The sequence below is a fragment of the Heterodontus francisci genome, chromosome 18, assembly GCF_036365525.1.
Source record: "Heterodontus francisci isolate sHetFra1 chromosome 18, sHetFra1.hap1, whole genome shotgun sequence".
NCBI lineage: Eukaryota > Metazoa > Chordata > Chondrichthyes > Heterodontiformes > Heterodontidae > Heterodontus > Heterodontus francisci.
Window position 1 is genome coordinate 71,786,457 of NC_090388.1, and position 20,824 is coordinate 71,807,280.

At 38.9% G+C, this 20,824-nt stretch overlaps 1 protein-coding gene across 7 annotated transcripts in view; it reads right to left on the bottom strand.

Moving 5' to 3' along the window:
- pphln1 (periphilin 1) overlaps positions 1-20,824 on the bottom strand; it is a 291,915-nt gene that overhangs the window by 147,174 nt on the left and 123,917 nt on the right. For all 7 annotated transcript variants that reach the window (XM_068050976.1, XM_068050977.1, XM_068050971.1 and 4 more), the window contains one exon: positions 12,449-12,636. In XM_068050976.1, the coding sequence (XP_067907077.1) occupies positions 12,449-12,636 (188 nt within the window). The remainder of the gene's footprint in view (positions 1-12,448; positions 12,637-20,824) is intronic.

Here is a 20,824-nt window from a genome sequence, read left to right on the forward strand (position 1 = left end):
TGCACAAAAAGATAGAGTTAGAGAAACAGAATTCTTGAAGACCAGTAAGCAGACCAGAAATTAACATGCCTGAAGCTAGGTCAATACTGTGAATTAAAGCAGCATTTGAGTCACGCAGCTCACCGAACACAGTATTTATTGTATGCAAAGCAGAAAGAAATTGCTATGGAGAAAAGAAAAAGCGTCTTCAATGCAGCATAAAATTCACAAATCTATTGTTTTCCTTTTCTTGAACAGTACAAAGACTCTGTGCCATATAAGAAAACTACGCTGCATGTAGAACACAGGCAATAGCATGATAAAATATCTGACTTTAGAATCTTGGGTCCCATTGGTCCAAAAGTAATAGAAGGTACTTGAACTTTTGTGAGAGAGGAAGTCAGAGATAGATGAAAACGTATCAACATTTTTGTGGGCAATTCAGCCTCGCATCTGGAGTTTTAGGTCCACAGACTTCCTACCTTTTAAGAACATTGCCAGATATATTTCATATGAATTACTAAATATATGAGATTTCAGTTGTAAAATAAAGTTGTCAATGTCTAACTTTGATTTTCTAATTAATAAGGGCAAAAGCAAATTTTGCACTGAAAATGTCTTCTGAAAAATTAAGTTTCAATCATTTTGTGAAGTGAGATAAGATTAAAAAGATTCAAAATAAATTTAAAATCATGTTCACATTAAAACATATTTCCAATCTTTTTAAAATTATACTGCTCCATCTGGTCCTGTTCCAATCTCTGTTCTTTCTACATCCTTGCAACTCTTAGATCCTGGCCCCTCCTTTCCCCTCCTCCCCACAAGAGGGTGGAAGGAAGCACAAGTGACTACAGAAAGAATAGGAACAAGTTGACAATTGATGCATTTTCCTGTAATCCCCAACAACAAAAACAATTTATATTTATATAACACCTTGTATGTAATAAAACATCCCAAGGCGCTTCAGAGGAGTATTATAAAACAAAGTGTGACACCGAACCACAAAAAGATATATTAGGTTAAATGACCAAAAGCTTGGTCAAAGAGGTCGCTTTTAAGGAAAGTCTCAACCAAGGAAAGTGAGGTGGAGAGGCAGAGAGGTGTAGGGAAAGTATTCCAGAGCTTAGGGCCTAGGCAACTGAAGGTGCTGCCATCAATGGTGGAGTGATTAAAATCAGGGATACACAAGAGGCCCAAATCAGAGGAATGCAGCTATCTTGCAGGATTGTGAGTCTGGAGGAGATTACAGAGATAGGGATAGGTGAAGCCATGGAGGGATTTGAAAACAAGGATGAGAATTTTAAAATCAAAACATTTGTTTGACCAGGAGCCAATGTAGTCAGCGAGCACAGGAGCAACAGGAGAATGTGATTTGTTGAGAGCTAAGACACGGGCAACAGAGTTTTGGAGGATCTCAAGTTTATGCAGAGTAGAATGTGGGAGACCAGCCAGGAGTGTATTGGAATTGTCAAGTCCAGAGATAAAAAAAGCATGAATGAGGGTTTCAGCAGCAGATGAGCTGAGACGAGGTAAAGTCAGGCAATGCTACGGAGGTGGAAATAGGCTGCCTTAGTGATGGCACAAATAGGAGGTCAGAAGCTCATCTCGGGGTCAAATGTGACACCAAGGTTGCGAACAGATTAGCTTAATCTCAGACTGTTGCCAGGGAGAGGGATTGAGTCAGTAGCTAGGAAACTCAGTTTGGAGCGCAGACTGAAAACAATGGCTTCAGCCTTACCGATATTTAATTAGAGGAAATTTCTGCACATCCAGTACTGGATGTCGGATAAGCAGTCTGATAATTTAGCAGCAGTGGAGGAGTCAAGAGAAATGGTGGTAAAGTAGAGCTGAGTGTCATCAGCATACATGTGAAAACTAACACTGTGCTTTTGGATGATGTTGCCGAGGGGCAGCATATAGATGAGAAATAGGAGGGGGCCAAGAATAGATCCTTGGGGGACATGAGAGGTAACAGCAAGGGAGTAGCAAGAGAAGCCGTTGCATTTTCGGGCTACGATTAGATAGTTAATAATGGAACCAGGTGAGAGCAGTCGCTCCCAGCTGGATAACAGTGAAGAGGCAATGGAGGAGGATGATGTGGTCAACTGTGTCAAAGGTTGCAGAAGAAGGACAAGTAGGGAAAGTTTACCTTTGTCACATAGGGCGTCATTTGTGATTTTGATAAGAGCTGTTTCGGTCCTGTGACAGGGGCAGAAACCTGATTGGAACGATTTAAACATGGAGTGCTGGGAAAGATGATAATGGATTTGGAAGACGACAACACGTTCGAGGACTTTGGAGAGGAAAGGGAGGTTGGAGATGGGACAGTAGTTTGCAAGGTCAGTAGCGTCAAAGGTTGGTTTTTCGAGGAGAGGGGTAATGATGGGAGATTTAAAGGAGAGAGGGACAACACCTAAAGAGAGAGAATCGTTTACAATACTGACTACATGGGGACCAGGAGGAGAAGTTGGTGATCAGCAGTTTAGTGGGTATAGGATCGAGGGAACAGTAAGTGGGTCTCATGGACAAGATAAGCTCAAAGAGGGCAAGTGGAGATGGAAGAGAAACTTGAAAAAGAAGCGAGTTCAGGGCTAGGGCAGGGGGGAGCATTATAGGAAGTTTGGCCAGGTGAGCTAGTGGAAGGAGGGGTGCAGCCGAGGCAGCCGATTGGATGGTCTCAATCTTAGTGACAAAGAAGTCCATGAGCTCCTTGCACTTATTGTTGGAGGTGAGGGAGAAGGGAAGAGGGGAAAGGGGTTTAAGAAGCAAGTCTGCAACAGAGAAAAGAAGCTGTGGGTTATCTTTGCATTCCAAGACTATCCTGGAATCGCCAGCAGTTTTAGTAGCAGTACCTGAAAGTGTTTTAAGTGGTCTAGCAAGATCTGGCAGTGAATGGTTAAACCAGTTGTCCGCCACATCCTTTCGAGTCTGTGTCCCTTGGACTTAAGGGAGCGGAGATGAAGACTGCACCAGAGAACAGCCAAGGTGAGACAGACTGATCTTTTTATTGGGGACTAGGGCATCAAAGATGGAGGGGTGAGGGTGCTGTTAAGCAAATTAGCAGCTGCAGAAATGTTGTTGTGAACGGTGGACCAAAGGCGAGATTGCTGAGATTTCGAAAGTGCAGTTGTAAGTGAATAGGGAGTATAGTTTTTTCCAGGGACGGAGATAAAATGAGGTAGGGTTGGGGCATGGAAGGGAAGATGTGGGTGGAGAGTGATACAAGGAAGTGATCAAAGACGGCCTTATCTGTAATTGATACGATGGGACTAGCAAGACCATGTGAGATGCAGCTTGTGAATACTAGTGTCTCCTTTTCCCACCAGATCCCATTCAAAAGGGAGAAGAAAAAGACAGAGAGACAGAAGCAGAAGAGACCAAGAAAATAATAGGCAAGTAGCTCACCAACGTATTGCAAGTAACGCCACTGCAGATTTGCTAGCTTTTCAAAAAAAAAGCTCTGAACCAAGTTTTGAGAAAAATGCTTCCCATTTATGCAGATACCAATATTTATATTTGCTTTGTGAAGCCAAATTCAGGGTTTTCTGTAGTCACTGAATGTCAGCAACTACTACTGAAGTTCAATCCCCACACACAATAGGATATTGCCGTACTCTGTAAGGGAGAGGAAATCAAATATGCTGAGTGTACCTTCCCTTACTTAACTGTATACAAAGTTTCAGTCTGAGATGCATCTTTATTTTTCTTGAACGAGTGGAGCATGTATCAACAGCAGTGGAGACAACAGCACGAAATAATGGCAAGGAATTAAGCAGGAAAGAAAAATGAGGACGCTGTATACAGATATAAATACTTAAAAAAAAATGAAGACAACTATAACAGGTAATCTGAATTGTTCCTCATTTATTTAACTTTCACAAACAAACAAGATATTACAGTATGACAAAGATTGGGGATGTGATTCTTAAGACCTACATTTTAAAAGCATTTGGAACACTGCAGCCTTAAAGCAACCGTCATCCTGAGCTCTCAAGCAAAAAATGGTTTGTTCAAGTACAGATCATACTCAAGGCCACTGCTTTAAAAATGACCTTAAGAAATAATCCACAAAACCTAAAATGCAGTTCCTGCAAAAGCAGAATTAGCCTTTTCCTGATGTATCTCACCCTTCCAAAAAATACTCCATAATCAAGATGCCAAACTTGGGTGATCAGTGGCTTTATCCGAGATCATCCTTATTTTCCTTTAGAAAAACTTCCCTACCTTCTACTTAAAAGTAATGCCTTGTAGACATCAAATAAGCAATTCTTCCTTTCATGAAAACGGTGAATAAAACCTTGGTAGAGTACAAAAACTGCTTAGAACCTTTCCCTGCAAATCTTCTAAGTATCCTGAGTCAACCACTTGTCTAGGTTTTTCAGATTCCTTCAGTTCAGTCCACATCGGCTAGCAAACAGAATCATGAAAAAATATGGAAAGCAGAAATAACTTTTATAAATTAGCAAATTATTTCTTAGCATTTTACAGTATACCCCTGCTCCCAGAAAGAGCCACTGTTTGTCCTTTTCCCCATACCCTTTTAAATTGTGATGGAAATCACACCTGCCAAATGGAAGCATATTAATTTTGTCATATGGGACACTAGCTGAAACTTTTTTACTGAACATTGCAAAACATTGGTTTAAAAAAAACTGAACAGCTGATAAAAATGGCTGCACATTTGCATTCTGTAAAGACCAGGACTAGCCAAGAGACAGTTGAATTGGGAGACTATGGAAGTGCTCACTGATTCAATTAGCGAGATGGGTTTTGTCAATAGTGATGATCAAAAGACATCGACAGCTTTTGATTTTGTAAGAGACAGAACTCCACCCCACACCGAGAATATCTGGGAGGCTCTGAAATCCAACAACCCTCCCAGAAGCTGCCGCTTCAAACAAAAAGATGGTCACATGACCTACCTGCTGGCCAGACTGGGGCTTTTTTAATTGTACCACACAGAAAGGAAAAGACTGCAACTGCACTGGCAGAAGAAAAGTCCCTCTCTGTCTCTCTCCAGCAAAGTCCCAGGGAACCCACGGTGGCAGCTTGGACTTCAAGACTACAGACAAAGCCCCTCTTCAGCATTCTGCTACCAGAGAAACAGTCTGAAATTGTGCACCGGGCCTCAGTGAGAACTCCAAGACCTTAACTTCAATCAAGGACAGAACATCAAGGACACAAAAGACAGTAATTGTATTCCATTTATTGCCAACTACTTCAAACCCCCCCTAATTCTTTTTTCCCTTCTGTAACTATTTGTGTGTGTGTGTGCCTCTCGTATGCATGTGTCACATATTTTAGCAATTTTAACTGGGTTAGAGTGATATGGCGAATAAACTTGCATCTTCCTTGTTTAAACTCAAGAAAACCTGTCTGATTGGTTCATTTGCAACTACAATTAGAGTGCAGTGAACAAGGGCTCGTGGGGTGGGGGGTGTAAGCTAAACTCACTGTGTTTTATAAAATAAACCCTGTTACGGCCAAACCAGGAAAGGGGCAAGTGGGGAGCCCAGACCCCTTTCTCACTCGGTCGTAACAAAATATTTTCAATTATTTATCCATTTCCCTTTTAAGATCAATTAAGCTTTCACCACCATTTCTGGCAAGGAATTTAATGTCCCAATAACCTTCCATATAAAAAAAAAATCTGCTATCCTCTCTCTTTGTCCCTTGCCTGTTGATATTAAGTTTACATCCTCTTGCTGTAAATGTATTAATCCTTATTTACCTCATTCAAACCTCTCAATTGACCTTCGCTATCTAATGAAAAGAGTTTCTCGCCTCTCGTCATAACTAAAGCCTCTTGGACCTGATAAATCCACCCTATGAGATTTCTAACTTAATAATATTAACCTAAAGATAAGAAAAAGGAATGAGAGGAAAGGTCAGAAAATAAAGAGACAAAAATACTCTGGGAACTTAACAGTTATAGGATCGAATATTAAAAAAGTTGATGATAAAGGAGTAAGAAAAATAAAATCATATTGAAATGCCTGCGTAGCAATGTTTAGAGCAGCAGGAACAAAACAGGGGAATTGAAGCCAATAATTAGAAGTGAGGAAATAGGTTTAATATAGATAAGAGAAACATAGCTGCAGATAGGCCAGGATAGCAGTCAAATATTGCAAGCTATAATGTATTTAGAAATGATAGGAAGAAGGGGTGGTGGAGTAGCAGCATAAATAATAATGGGGGTAGCAACAAAGAACATACAAGACAGAAGCAGAATCCATATTGATTGAGGTAAAAGGATAATAAGGGATCAGTCACACTAATAGGGGTATACTACAGATCACTAAAGAGTGGAAAGGAAGCAGAGGGAGGGATATGTCAGCAAATATTTGAAATGAACAAAAACACAATCAGATTCAACTACTCCTAAATAAAATGGCTGCAAGAGGGAGTGAAATAGGAAAAGGGGATGGAGTTTTACAGTTTGCACAAGACTCCTTTGGAACCCACATTTAAGAAACACAATAGAGTAGAAAACACTATTCGACCTAGAAAAGGGATATCAACCGGAGCATAAGATATAAGATAAGTAAATGTGTGAGAATGTCTAGGGAATAGTGATCACAATATAAAAAAAAGATAATGATGAAGAGATATAGTATAAAGACCAAAGTAAAAGAGGAAAAAATGCCAACTATGAGGGAATAAGGATTGAGGTAAGGAAGATAAACTGGCAATAGTTATTAAAAAGTCAAGGGTGAGAGAGAAACATAATGAAGGGAGGTTCAAACTGAATTGAAAGAAAAAAGGCATACACAAAGCACATAAACAATAAAAGGGGAGGATGACAAAAGGGAATATCATAAGCTTAGGAAAGAAATTAAAGAACAATTAGGAGGGCAAATGAATGAAAATATCAAAGAATATAAAAATAGTCAGATATTCTTTCGCTGCATAGGGCCACTAGGGACGAGCAAGATAAAATCACAGGATACGACTGAAATGGCACAGATACTGATCTAATACTTAGCCTCAGATTTCAATTAAGATGCTAACAAAGTGGAAATGACAATAGTAAAAGTTGAGAGATAGTACAACAGATAAGACAGAAAGAAAGAAGATACTAGACAAACTTGGGGACAAATCTCCGGGTCCACATCGATTGCACTTGTGGATATTGAAAAAGAAACTGCGACTGAAATAAAAGTAGCACTGTTAATCATATACAGAAGTTCAATAGAAAAAGCAATAGTGCCAGAGGATTGGCAAACAGCAAATGCAATTAACATCTTGAAAAGGGGAGATAAAACCATTCCAGGGAATTATCAACCAGTTAGCTTAGTCTCAGTAGTAGAAAAGATATTGTCATGAAGACCCCCAAATGCAAGAATGAGGCATATTAATGTCGTCATATTATCAATTTTAAGATGTTGCTGGAGTGAAGAAATTACTTGTTTAAAGAGATCACCAGACATTTGGCTGGAGGACATTTGCATACTAAGAGATGGTGCTTGAAGAGACAAAGCAACTACTTCCTGGTCCAATCAACCCAAATGGATTTTGATCACCAGACATTGAAAGAGTAAGGAAGCTCGCATTCCAGTGCCTGCTAAGATGGAGAATCCACAAACGCAGGAGTGGTTAAAACAGCTGGTCACATGACTAACCTGCTGACCCAAGCTTTTTGAACTAGACACAGGACAGTTTGAAGACAGACTGCAACTGAACCTGGAACAAGACAGCCTCTCTCCTGTCTGGCTCTCTTTTGCTTTCTCGCAAACCTCTGGACCCAATGAAGTCGCATAAACCTCGAGAGAGAGAGAAAAGACTCCCACATCGAAACAAGTTAAAGCGTGCACTGGGCCCCAATGAATGGCAAGACTTACCGGCAACCAAAGACTCTACATCAGACTCAAAGGACTGTAATTACAACCCAGCTATTGCCTCAAACTTTTCCCCTTTATTCTTTCTACTTTTTCTGTTTCTATCTGCATGTGTGTTTATCGCGTATGCATGCTAGTGTGGTCGCGTCGCATACTCTTAGTTGTTAACCACATTAGAGTTTAAGATTAATAAACTTCCACCTTTCTTGTTTAAATCTAAGAAAACCTGTCTGATTGATTTCTTTGCCTTACAACTGGAATGCAGTGAACAAGGATTCACTGAGGGGGAGCTATAAACAGTGTTTTTAAAATTAAACCCTGTTATGATTAAACCAGGCAAAGGTTGAGAGGGAATCCCTGGACCCATTTCTCACCTGGTCTTAACAATATTATAATCATTGGCAAATCCCTAAAAATAACACAAGTTGATCATGCCAAAAAGAATGCAAACAGTGTATTGGGGTCTATTTCTAGAGGAATAGAAAATAAAAATCAAGAGGCTAATGTTAAATTTATATATACACCTTGGGAGGACCGGATACAGTTTTAGTCTCCATACTACAAAAACGATTTTTATTTTATTTTATTTAGAGAGTCTGTGCCGACCATCAACCACCCATTTATACTAATCCTACACGAATCCCATATTCCTACCACATCCCACTTGTCCCTATATTCCCCTACCACCTACCTATACTAGGGGCAATTTATAATGGCCAATTTACCTATCAACCTGCAAGTCTTTGGTGGTGGGAGGAAACCGGAGCACCCGACGAAAACCCACGCAGACACAGGGAGAACTTGCAAACTCCACACAGGCAGTACCCAGAACTGAACCCGGGTCACTGGTGCTGTGAGGCTGCGGTGCTAACCACTGCACCACTGTGCCGCCCATATTGATTATTGAAACACTGGAGAAAGTGCAGAGAAGGCTTGCAATGACATTACCAGAACTGACCGGATGAAACCATCAGGAAAGATTAAAAGTAGAGACCTGATGGAGCTCTTAAAAATTATGAAAGGGTTTGATAGGGAAAAATATGGAGAAACTGTTTCCACTTGTGCACATGTCCAAAACAAGGGGGAATAAATACAAGATAGCAGTTAATAGATCAAATAAAAAAGAAAAACGACTTGCATTTATATAGCGTCTTTCATGACCACAGGACATTCCAAAGTTCTTTACAGACAATGAAGTACTTTTTTGTCTTAAGTTTAGTCGCTGTTGTAGTGTAGGAAAAATGGCAGCCAATTAGCCCACAGCAAGCTCTCATAAACAACTCTGTGATAATTACCAAATCAGCTGTTGTTTTTTGTCATGTCAATTGACAGGACAGGCCAACAGAATAATTCTCCTGTTCTTCTTCAAAATGGTGCCATGGAATCTTTTACATCCACTTTGGGGTGGGGGAGATGGGGCCTCGGATTGATGTCTCATTTGAAAGAGGGCACCTCCGACACCTCAGCACTGCATTAGAGAGTCAGCCTTGATTTATTTTGTGCTCCAGTCCTGGAATTGGACTTGAACCCAAAATCTTCTATCTAAGAGGCAAGAGTGCTACCAACTGAGCCATGGCTGACACAGAATTTACGAACAGATAAAGAATGTAGGAGGATTTTTCTTTTAAACAGTGTGGTATGAATACATAACTCGCAACTAGAGTGGTCAAGAAGACAGCATTTATGCATCTAAAGCCAAACTCGCTGTATACATACGGAAGAAGTGGAAGGGTATGAGTGAAATATGAGTAACAGGAGGCTCCTGAGAAGTATTAAACCGACATGCACCAGTTGAGCTGAACAGTCTGCTTCCAGGTAGTAGAATCTACAACATTCTCTTATTGGCTTTCATATCTTTCATGAAGTACAGCACCAAAAATGGACAGAAGGTTCTTCCTGCAGCCTCATCAAATGATTTATATAGATTTATCATGACCTCTGCTTTTGAACTCTGCACTTATTTATAAAATCCAGAATCTCATATGCTTTAAAAAAAAATGCTTTATCAACTTGCCCTATCAATTTTAAAGAATTGAGATCTTTCATCCTTGCTCATCTGAATGTTCATTGGCAGTTAGAGATCCAATAGAGAAACAATCTGGGCATTACATACTTCAAATAATACACAAAATGTCAGCACTAGCCCCAATTGGAATGGGAACGCTTTTCCTTTGCTCTTACGCAAATCCTTTCTTTCTCCTTGCAGATGGGGAAGTATGTATACATTCAGAAAAAACATCCACTTGTCTTGCACAACTTGCTGGAAATCACCAGTCCCTTTATGTTAGACACTGCCAAAGCTGTTCTGGACAAGTGCCACTGGGGATTTAAAATCCAACATATGCTCCTCACCTGACTTTAAATCCTTTTTCCCTTAAATGTCAGGAACCAGTAGCACCAGCACACCAATAAACCTCAGAAAAGTAGCTAAAAAGTACTTACTGCACAGATAACATGTTGAAAATAGCCGACCTCCATAATAATAATAAAAAAATTTGTACTGTTTAACGTTGCACAGAAAGGTAATGTTATGATAATCTTTTGGAGATATCTGGTACTGACCATTAATAACAAATAATACAACTCTAATGATTTTCTCTTTTAATACCCATCATTGCATTTGATCAGTATCTGAAATATGCCTTTTCAGAAAATTTCAGATTATTCTCCAAGGTTTCTAATGACAATGGAAATAAGGTCAAGTTGACACACAAATAATGATACATAATTAGCCTCACTAAAAGCGCTATAATTGTATGACATTTTGTATCAACAATGTACGAAAATGGAACCACAGCATGAACTGTTAACGTTCTATTTCCAATCAAAAAACTGCTGACCATGTCAATTGTCTCTCCACATGCACAGAAGAGTTCAGCAGTTAAAAGCAATTTTAAAACATTCTTGACTATTTCTAGTGCTAAATCCATTTATTGAAGTATACATGGTGCAAAGATTGTTCAGTCACCTTCATAATTCCAGGAAAAAAAACTATTATTGCTCTCTTCTAAGGTATAGGACAAATGAAAGCGTGTGCATGTTTTTATCTGACAAAAACAGACCATTTTGTAGAGAAAGGCACCAAACAAGAAAGTTTTCAAGAATAGCAATCTGTATACATATCAGGAAGTCTTTTTTTCAGTATTACATAGAATTTTTCAACACCGAAACAGGCCATTCAGCTCAACAGATCTATGCCGTGTGGAAGAGCCTTCTCCCATCTTACTTCATCTAACCTGATACACATTCTATTCCTTTCTCCCTCATGTACTTATCTAGCTTTTCCTTAAATGCACCTGTGTTACTCACCTCAACTACTCCATCTGGTAGTGAGTTCCACATTCTGACTACTTTCTGGGTAAAGAGGTTTCTACTGTATTCTTCATTGGACTTATAGTGCCTATCTCATATTTATAGGCCCTAATTTTGAACTCCCTTATAAGCATAAACATCCTCTCTATGAACCCCTTCAAAATTTTAAAGACTTCTAATAGATCCCCTCTCAGAGAAAAGAGCCCCAGCTCATTCAGTTTTTCCTGATAGTTGTATCTTCGTAGTTTTGGTATCATCTTTGTAAATCATTTTTTGGACATTCTCCAGTGCTTCTTTATCCTTTTTGTAAGACAACCACCAGAATTATGCACAATGCTCTATGTGGTCTAAGCAAAGTTCTATATATGTTTGACATAATTTCTCTGCAGTGGGAGCCAATCTCCTGGAGATTGATAGGAGTACAGTTGCGAGTCAGATATGAACATGGGTGCATATGTTGTTGAGCAAACCAGCGAAGCTTCAGAGCAAAGAACAAGTTAGCACTGGGAACTAGGAAAATTGAAGCATGTGGAGGTATCCAGCTTAATTGCTTAAATTCGGATTTACATTTCAGTAGCGTAACTACGTTTTTTTGTGAGCACCAACAAGCTGTCCTATGGCTTTAGTGGAAGACAAAAACAACTGAGCTTGTGTGCTTGGGAGGAAGAAATAGGAGAAACTTGAAATTATTGCCCTTGCCTTGCTAAGAAACTGCTAGCTGGTTCTATGGTAGAGAGTCGAGAGTCAGGCTGACAACCTGTCCACATAAAATGGGACTTGGTTACAGAACCAACTCAAAGCACAATCTTCTGAATATAATGCAGTGGAAGAACTGATTTGAACTGATAAAAAATGAATGTTGCTAGGCAGGGAAGAGAAGAATTAGAAAGTCAGTACTGCTGTATGTATACATTAAAGGAGCTTTTCCTAGCTTCAATCTTTGCCATTTAGCAACCATTCCTCTGTACTTCTTATATTCTTTTCCACACTTCACATCCCTGCTGAACCTCAAGATCTAAAATGGCAGGTATTGTTGGCAATGAAGAGATTTTAACCTTAAGGTACCAGTCCCTGGAAGTAACAGGAGCATGTGGGTGAAGTGCAGCAATTTGTCCTTTTCTTCTCCTTACAAATGTTTTTGCTTTTATATGGCTCAAAATTACAATATTTCCCAAGCAAATAGTAAATGATTACATAAGCAACCATTTTATTATCTGTAATATCACCGTATAGTTTTAAACCATGAGTTTTAAATTAGCATATTTTAAAATTGTACCTTTGCAAATGGAAGTGCTCTTTCCTTGCATTTATAGACTTACTTTTGCTGAATTGGGACTGATGGGAAGGCGGCTGCTTGCTTTTTTCTGGGGAGTAGCTTCTGCTGCTGATGCTTGATCCAGAGCGGCTGTGAGGAGATTCTCTTCTGTAGTATGGAGTTTCCCTTTTATGAGGGGAATGCTCTCTTACATGCGGAGTGGAATAGAAATTCTTCCTTCTGAAGTTATCTCTGTTAGAATATCAAAGATTCTATTTTAAAAACTCTTTCCAATATGGTTCCACATTGCATTTATTTTAAAACTAGAAAATAAAAATCCTACCTACACAAGTAATCTGGAAATATCCAATGTAACTCAGTATTCCAAAACATATAAATGTAGGTCCAGTTAACACATTAAAATTCGTTTGTATAGCATGCACATCCTCCAAGTGCCAACATGTAGCTGTTTCCCCATCACAGACATTTCATTGGCCACACCCTACATTAAACAACAGCACATCATCTGACATGTTGCGAGCAAAGCCACACAATATTTGGTAGTTATGGTAAAACTTTTTAAAAATGTCTCGTTTCTCCCACATTAGATCTCAAACCATATGTTTGTAATCATGATCTAGAAAGAGAGACGTAGATTTTTAACAATACACTTACATCAGAGCCAAATTCCTTGATTAAAATCAGCAGTAATGCCAGGAATAGCTTTTTTGCCCCCACTAGATTTATGTGCTGCTATCCTGTTGGCATTGATTTCCTTAGAGTTCCACTTGCACTGGTAATCCTCCCACACCTCACAAGTGGTCATTTGAAATATGCAAGCCCAGTGATTACTGGTATTCTATCACGAAGAGCATTATCGTGTCCTCCCCCAACATCCATAAATTCCCACTTTCTTACATGGATCACTGGATAGCAATCAGGAGAGGAAACCTCAGCTGATCTTTTGATTCTCCAGCATAAGAATAGTAACTGCAATTGCTACCCTGAGATGAGCTCACTTGGCACACTCTGGGGAAGAAACCTGTTCTAGTCCTTTTGGTTTAATGCTTTATTGGGCTGTGTCTTTCCTTATTTGGAAACATATGGTGAACATTTCAAAGTTCAAGAGCCAGAAAAGAAAATATACAACAAGGATTTACAAATTTTGAAAGTAATATACATGTATGTTCACAGATATTGTGACCAGCTACCACAAATAGAAATATACCATACAAGAAATTTTGAAGCCGAGCTCATTTTCCTACCAACTGATTTCAAATTTGTATTTTATTTTGCTCTTTCATTCCTATCTTGTTACTCCCCAACATGCCCTCTCCCTCCTCTGTAATTTGCTCTCTTTGTACATTCTTTCTGATTCCCTCTTTCTTAAATTCCTCGATCGCATTGCATTTTTCACTACCTTAGGTACTCTCCCACACATGAACTAGCACGGTCTAATAACCAACAACTGATTTGTTTACTGCCAAACAGGGCTGTAGGATGCTGATAGCTTGGGCTTCTGGGGAAGGCAGGTGCCTGTACAGCTTTATCTCGAAAGACCATCAGTTTTCAGCACCAATATTGTTCCTTAATTAGCTTTAATAGCTTTTCAATCACATTCTTTACTGCTTTTGTTGCATTTTGTTTGGTGGCCCAACCAATTGCAATATTTTCCACTAGTGGTTTGTCACTGATTTTTCAGATTATTTGTTTCCCCTTCAGCATCTTGTTCCCTGATGCTGACAACCTTTCCCACTTTTGTGGCTTCTATCTGGACATGTTCAGCAATTTTTTCTTTCCTGATCCTGTGGGACATGAGGTGCGTTTCTTTTGTAAGGAGAGATGTATTCAATTGGTAACAAATCAACAAACTGAGAATGTGTTTACAATTTCTAAGTTTTGTTCTCAGCTGCCAGTATGCTTTACTCTCAATTGTAGGTCGTGCTGAACTTTGGGAGAACAATAATTTGTATTTGTGTTGTGTCTTTAACATAGAAAAACTTCCAAAGATGATTCATAGAAGCATAACCAGCAAGAACACAGACATCAATCCAAAGATATTAGGAGTGGTAACAAAATAGTTGCACAGGCCACGAATCGAAGTGCTGTGGCTGCACATTTTTAATCTTAATTAGGCAGCTTACCAATGGCAAATCTCCTCCTTGTATGGAGGCCAGCACTCCCTGTCCCCTCCTCCCACCACCACTTATTTTTTCATTGCATTATGTTGAATACCCTAATTGATGCAGTAGTGACATGGTTCCATCGGAAATAGATAGGAACCTGGTTATGATGCTTACATCGATTCTGAGAGTTCCTGATGGGTTTTGTCAGAGATGGAACCTATGCCCATCCCTTACAATGCCCAGACTAATGAAACTAAGGGGGTGGAGCTGGGGGCAGGAACTACCTAGGTCAGGTAAGGAGGGCAAGTAACCTCACTCAAAATTGTCTCAGCATGATACTGGAGGCCCTGTACGCCAAGAGACATAAGGCCTCTGGAAGAGCACAATTAGGCCCAAGCTGGGATAGAGGTCCTAGGTAAAGGAAGCGCTATGACCTCAAAGAACATACCTTTTTTTTTTGTTTTAGATCAGCCCTCTTATGTAGGAAGCAAGGGTTGTGGTCAATGGATCTTTCCTTTGTTTCATCACCATGCTCATCTTCCCTTCAAAATCTTCCTTGTCTATCATTCACTTAAGCTACAACATGATTTCCTCACTTCTGTCCACCCAGTTTCTGCACGGATTTATTAATGGCCCAGATTTTGCAATCAGCGGCGAAGGGATGGTGCTCGCCGCTGACCTTAGAAAAAAGCAGCCTGCAAAATTTTATTAGGCTCTAGAGCGTGGATTTCCTCTTTTCCAACGTGACTTTGTATTTGGCGCCATCTGCAGCATCAGCAACAGTGCAGGCTGCAGGCAGGCTGATCAGTCAATCAGATTGAAGAATCCTCACAGACAGCAAAGCAGGATGTACAAAGCAGCGATTATAATTCACATTTTACAGAAAGCAAAATAAAGGTTGGGACATGCACATAGGATTAAGGTAGAACAGAAATATCAAACAAACTTTTGAAAAAATTAAGTTTATTTTAAAAACATGCAATGTTCAAATGTTCTTCTGAGAGAATGAGCCTTGTAAAATTAGTTTTTCAGTACCAGAGAGGTTGTTCATCAGTAATTATGACTTGGTATGCCATCAAAAATTCAGTTATACCTTATTAAACAAGACTTAACATTTACATTGGCATATATGGTGAAAATATTGCACAAAAAGTTGAAATTCATGCCAATTCACTGATTCTGTGTTGACTGCATCTCCAAAGACTTCAACAGCACACCCTGTGGAGCAGCAGGGTTCTCCGGATTGTGCAGAGTTGTGAGCGTGCCGACACTAGAAATTGCTGTCAGTTTTACACAATAATGATGGTGATGCTGACAGTTTCAACATCATTACAACCACAAATTCCGGGCCATATAGTTAACAATTTCAAATACTATCTTAACCCCTCCTCCTTTATCTCCACTTGTCCTCGTTTCCCACAATTTCAATCTTTTAACCTCATCATTGTATAGGACCTCAAAATGATCTCCACTGATGGAACACACATAAACCACTTTCTCACCTCCACCTTATATACATCCAGTAAGCACCACAAAAATTTCTCCACATTTTTTCTGCCCCTACCTTCTTTAGCTTTTTATGGATAGAATCATAGAAATGCTAGCAGAGAAAGGTATTTCAGACAATTGCATCACATTGTTACTAGCTCTGTGAATGGAGCAATCTATATATTCGCTTCCATTTCCTTATTCTTTACCTACATCCTTTGCTTTTAAATATTTATTGGATTCCATTTTAAATGATGCTGTCATCTCTGCTTCAGTAGCCACAAGTGGTAAAGCATTCCGTAATTTTTACAAACCTCTGTTTTAATACACAAACACACACTTACTTTATTTTTCTAATGACAATCTTGAATTTCTCTCCTTGTTACCAATTCATTAACTGGTGTAAATTATTTACTCTCTCAAAACATTTAACTGTTATCATCAGATTCCCCCTTATTCTCTTCCCATGGCTCTATAACCTTTTCTATAATGGGGATCTCAGACACTGTGCAATAGTCCAACTGTGGCTTAACTGATGTCTTGCATGAATTCAATGTCATGTCCTTGTTTTTATATTTAGTACCCCAACATATAAAACCTAGAATCCAATTTGCCTATTTGATGGCATTTTCTGCCTGCAAAGGAAACCCTTTTCAAGAACAAAACACCTATTCTGACCTCTTTCCTTTGCTTTCCCCAACTTGAGAATTATCTATACAACAATCATTATGCTATGAAGTGCCATGGGGCATTTTAAAATCTTTTAAGGCACTATATAAATGCAAGCTGTTGTCATACAACAACAATGAAGTTCATAGCAATCAGGGTAGATTCAGAAGGTGAATGGTCCTCTGCATTTCTCTGAAGAAATCACAATCCAAGTGCACGGTGGTAAGCCTTAAGTCATGGTATTCCTTGGCTTCCAAAAGGCTTTTGCTAAAGTTCCACATGAAAGGCTATTAGTTATATTCAAAGCTGTGGGAAATCAGGATAAATTTTGGGAATGGATAATCAACTGGCTAAAGGTAGTCAATCAGTGCTCGTGAGGAGTCATGTCAGTCTTGGGAGTGTGGATGGAAGGGAGGAAAGTACTGAGTAGGGTAATTCAGGACTCAGTGCTGGAACGTACAGTTTCTTATTTATACAAATAACCTGGGTTTACAAATGATGCTAAACTAGAAAAGCCAGTGGAATTGGCGAAAGGTCAGAAATTACAGAATGGGTGAATAAAATATGCACAGAGACAGAACTATGGTCGATGAAATTTAATGCAGAAAACTATAACGTTACTGCACATAGGAATAACAACTGACTACATGGGTACTTAGAAGGGCATTGAACTAGCTAAGGATAAAGGTGGAAGAAACCTAGAAATCTTAGTGGAATTGACAAGAAACATACTGAACAGCAATCACCAACATCATTAGAATGTTGAACTAAACAATCTAAATAGTAGACTATATCAGAGTTGGAAATAATCAAATTTCAGAGCGCACCTTTAAGACTGAGTCCAGTTCTGGTCACCAAGAAATAAGAAAAACATTCAAGTGCTGGAGGCAGTGCAGAGAAGTAGCTATGCTGATTTCCAGTATCGGGGTCTGAATTATGAGGAAAGCCTGGGAGAAAATTGGGATTTTCAACCTAGGAAGGAGGCATTCGAGAAGTGATCTTATAGAGATGTACAAGATCATTAAAGTTATAGAAAAATTATTAGAATATTACTTTAGTTTACACTGTGCAAGAAGAACTGGAGGACATGGTGAAAACTATAAATGGTAATTTTAGGATTGAGATCAGGAAATTATTCTTCATACAGAAAGGGTGATCAATGTGTGGAAGCAAAAAGCTTCGAATCATTTAGGAAACAACTGGATGCTGCAATGGGGGAAGCGGGTAACCATTTGATTCCCTAGATCAATGACTAACAGGACATAGATGAACTACAGGCCTTTCTCATTCATCCATGTTTCGAAGCATTTTACTCATTTCAGACCTTCCACTTAACCATACAACTCCAAAGTCATAGAACGATCTTTTCTACAGCAATAGCGTAAGGGAAAATTTCCTCCATCAGTTATGAGTAACAAAACTGTAAATTCAGTTATAAAGAACGAGTTTACAATTTCACTGCAACAGCACATGGTAGAAATACTCCTCCCCAGTATCAGTTGTAAGGCTATACAACAATGGACTGTCAACTGTTCTTTTTACATTGATATGTTTTGAAAATTTCACACCAATATGCACCTTATTGTAACCAGGGTCAATGGCAGTCCTGGAAAAAAATTTTACAAAAATATTCATGCATTTCATTTAAGTCTTAAGCCCTAAGCTTTGAATTTAGTCAGTTATCATCCAAATAGGATCCATTATTTCAGGTTTTATGTGTTTACAGCTCCATTCACCTTCATAAACATGAACATGTTTTTCTATTTGTATCACTTTATCAACACTGGCAAATATTTATCTATTGCTTTATTTACACTCCTCTATTGATCTCCTGCTGATCAGCACTTTCCAAATTTACATATACTGCGATACAGATTGATAGGCACCTGTTTTTTTTTTAGGCGCACCTGAAGTTCATCACAAGATGAAGGGCAGGCAGGCTTTATGAGGCCAATTTGCCTTCACTACTTTTTATGACCAAGAGGTCTGTTTGTAGTGTTATCAACCAGGCATGCTGCTGTCAGGATCTGGGTATAATAAATGACCATGAAAGAACATGAATCAGCATTAGTAACACTTGGGTTCAAAGTTGAACGGCTACTGTACATAAAAAAAAAATCAGAGGTCAATACCTGGTACCAGTAACTTTCCAGCTATATGATAATGGTAGTTTTCTGTCCCTTAACTGCATGTAGATTTAATTAATGAATTTGAGAATGCATCAAACAGGAAATGGATGAAGCGTCACCTGTCAATTTCATAATAGCTATGAAGAGCAGCTTTAGAAGATGGCTCAACAAACCAAACTTAAGTCAGGGTATGCAGTTATTTAAAATAAAACAATCTTGTCCCAAGAATTATTCCTGAAGGAAGGTTTATGAACATATTATAGAGAAAGCAATACAAACATACAACAGCATTAAAAATAATTTTTATGTAATTACATTCAGTGAGGACAGGTGGATGGAGGGAAAAATGTAGAATAAGCCTTGTAAATAATTTCTTGCTGCATTAAAGTTCATCCTGTGATTTTTTTTCTAGGTGTTCGTTGACCTACACTGGCTTCCAATCAAGCAACACCTCGATTTTAAAATTCTCATCTTTGCTTTCACCTTGCTCCATGGACTCACCCCTTCCTATCTCTGTAAATATCTCTAGCCCTACAACGCTCCAAGATATCTATGCTCCTCTAATTCTGGCCTCTTGAGCATCTCTGATTTTAATCACTCCACCACTGGTGGCTGTGCCTTCAGCTGCCTGGGCCCTAAACTCTGGAATTCCCTCCCTAAACCTCTCTGTCTCTCTTCCTTGCTTTCCTCCTCTAAGACACTCTTCAAAAGCTACTTTTTTGACCAAGTTTTTGATCATTTGCCCTAATATCTCCTTGCGTGGTGCAGTGTCATATTTTGTTTTATAATATCTCTGTGAAGTACCTTCGGATGTTTTATTATGTTAATGGCTCTACATAAATACAAGTTGTTGTTGTCAGTTGATAATTTTGATTTGTTTTAAATCTCTTTCACAAAGCAGTGTTACGAAAGTGCTTCCATTTTTATTTTTTTTTTTGAGGGCTTATGTTTTAAATCTGAAATGTGTTTTTCTTTACAAAGTTCACTGAAAGGACACTTGAGATGTTGTTTGAAAATAACTTTTGCTGGAAATCATATGCTTTAAGCTCAATAAACAACAGAAACATTGGTGACCTGGGGAAGATGTTTACAGAGAAACCACATGTCAAGATTTATGGAGGTCAGGAGGTTGACTTTGTGTTTGCAGTTTGGACATTGTTTTCAGTTCAGTTGGGATGTGAATGGTTTTGATGACAGTTGGTGTTTTGCCTGCCAAGGAGAAAGAAACCCCAGCTCATTTTGCCTGCACCTCTCTAAGAGACCCTGAGAAGGCCAGTGTGTCATCTCTGCTTTTCTCCTGTCTTTGGGAAAACTTGTGATTTAAGCATGTGTTGGCTGAAACTCCTGATGCCATATGTCCTGGAAAGCCTACCAGATGATTTCTCGACATCGCCAGAACGAATTGCTTCTGAAAAGATCCCAGTGACCCGTCTCCGTATACCTGGACACCAGACCAAAAAAGGACAATTGACTTCCTTTCATATCTTTTTTTTTTCTTCAAGAATTGACATGTATTTGGCCAAAGTATTCTTTTTTTTGGTCTTTTTTTGGCAACAGAACTCTGCAGAAAATTTCTGTATTTTTTCAGTGGGTGTGTAAGGGAAATTTAAAAAGGGAACTTTCATATTTCAATCTGTGTGTTAATGCTTCGCTTCATTAATGGATCAGCCTTGTTTGATGATAAATTAATAATTGGTTGATGTATTTTATTAATTTTGGGATGAAGAATAGAGTATATGACTGACCAAATTGGTAACTGCATAAACATTTAAAAAATATATGTTGTGACATGTGGAGAAGTGGGACTAGAAAAGACAGTGCACTCCTCCCACCTCAGTCGTAACATATAATTGGGGGCTCTGGACAGGATATAACGACGTCGACGACATGCAATTGTAAGTGGGGTAATAATAATTGAAAAAAGGAAAGGGAAAAAGCAGGTTTCTTGTGCATTAAAGTTTACACTATCGGAATGGCATGTTAGTTGCTACAACCTTTTTGGGGAAGGAGGACGTATCCCTGAGTGAT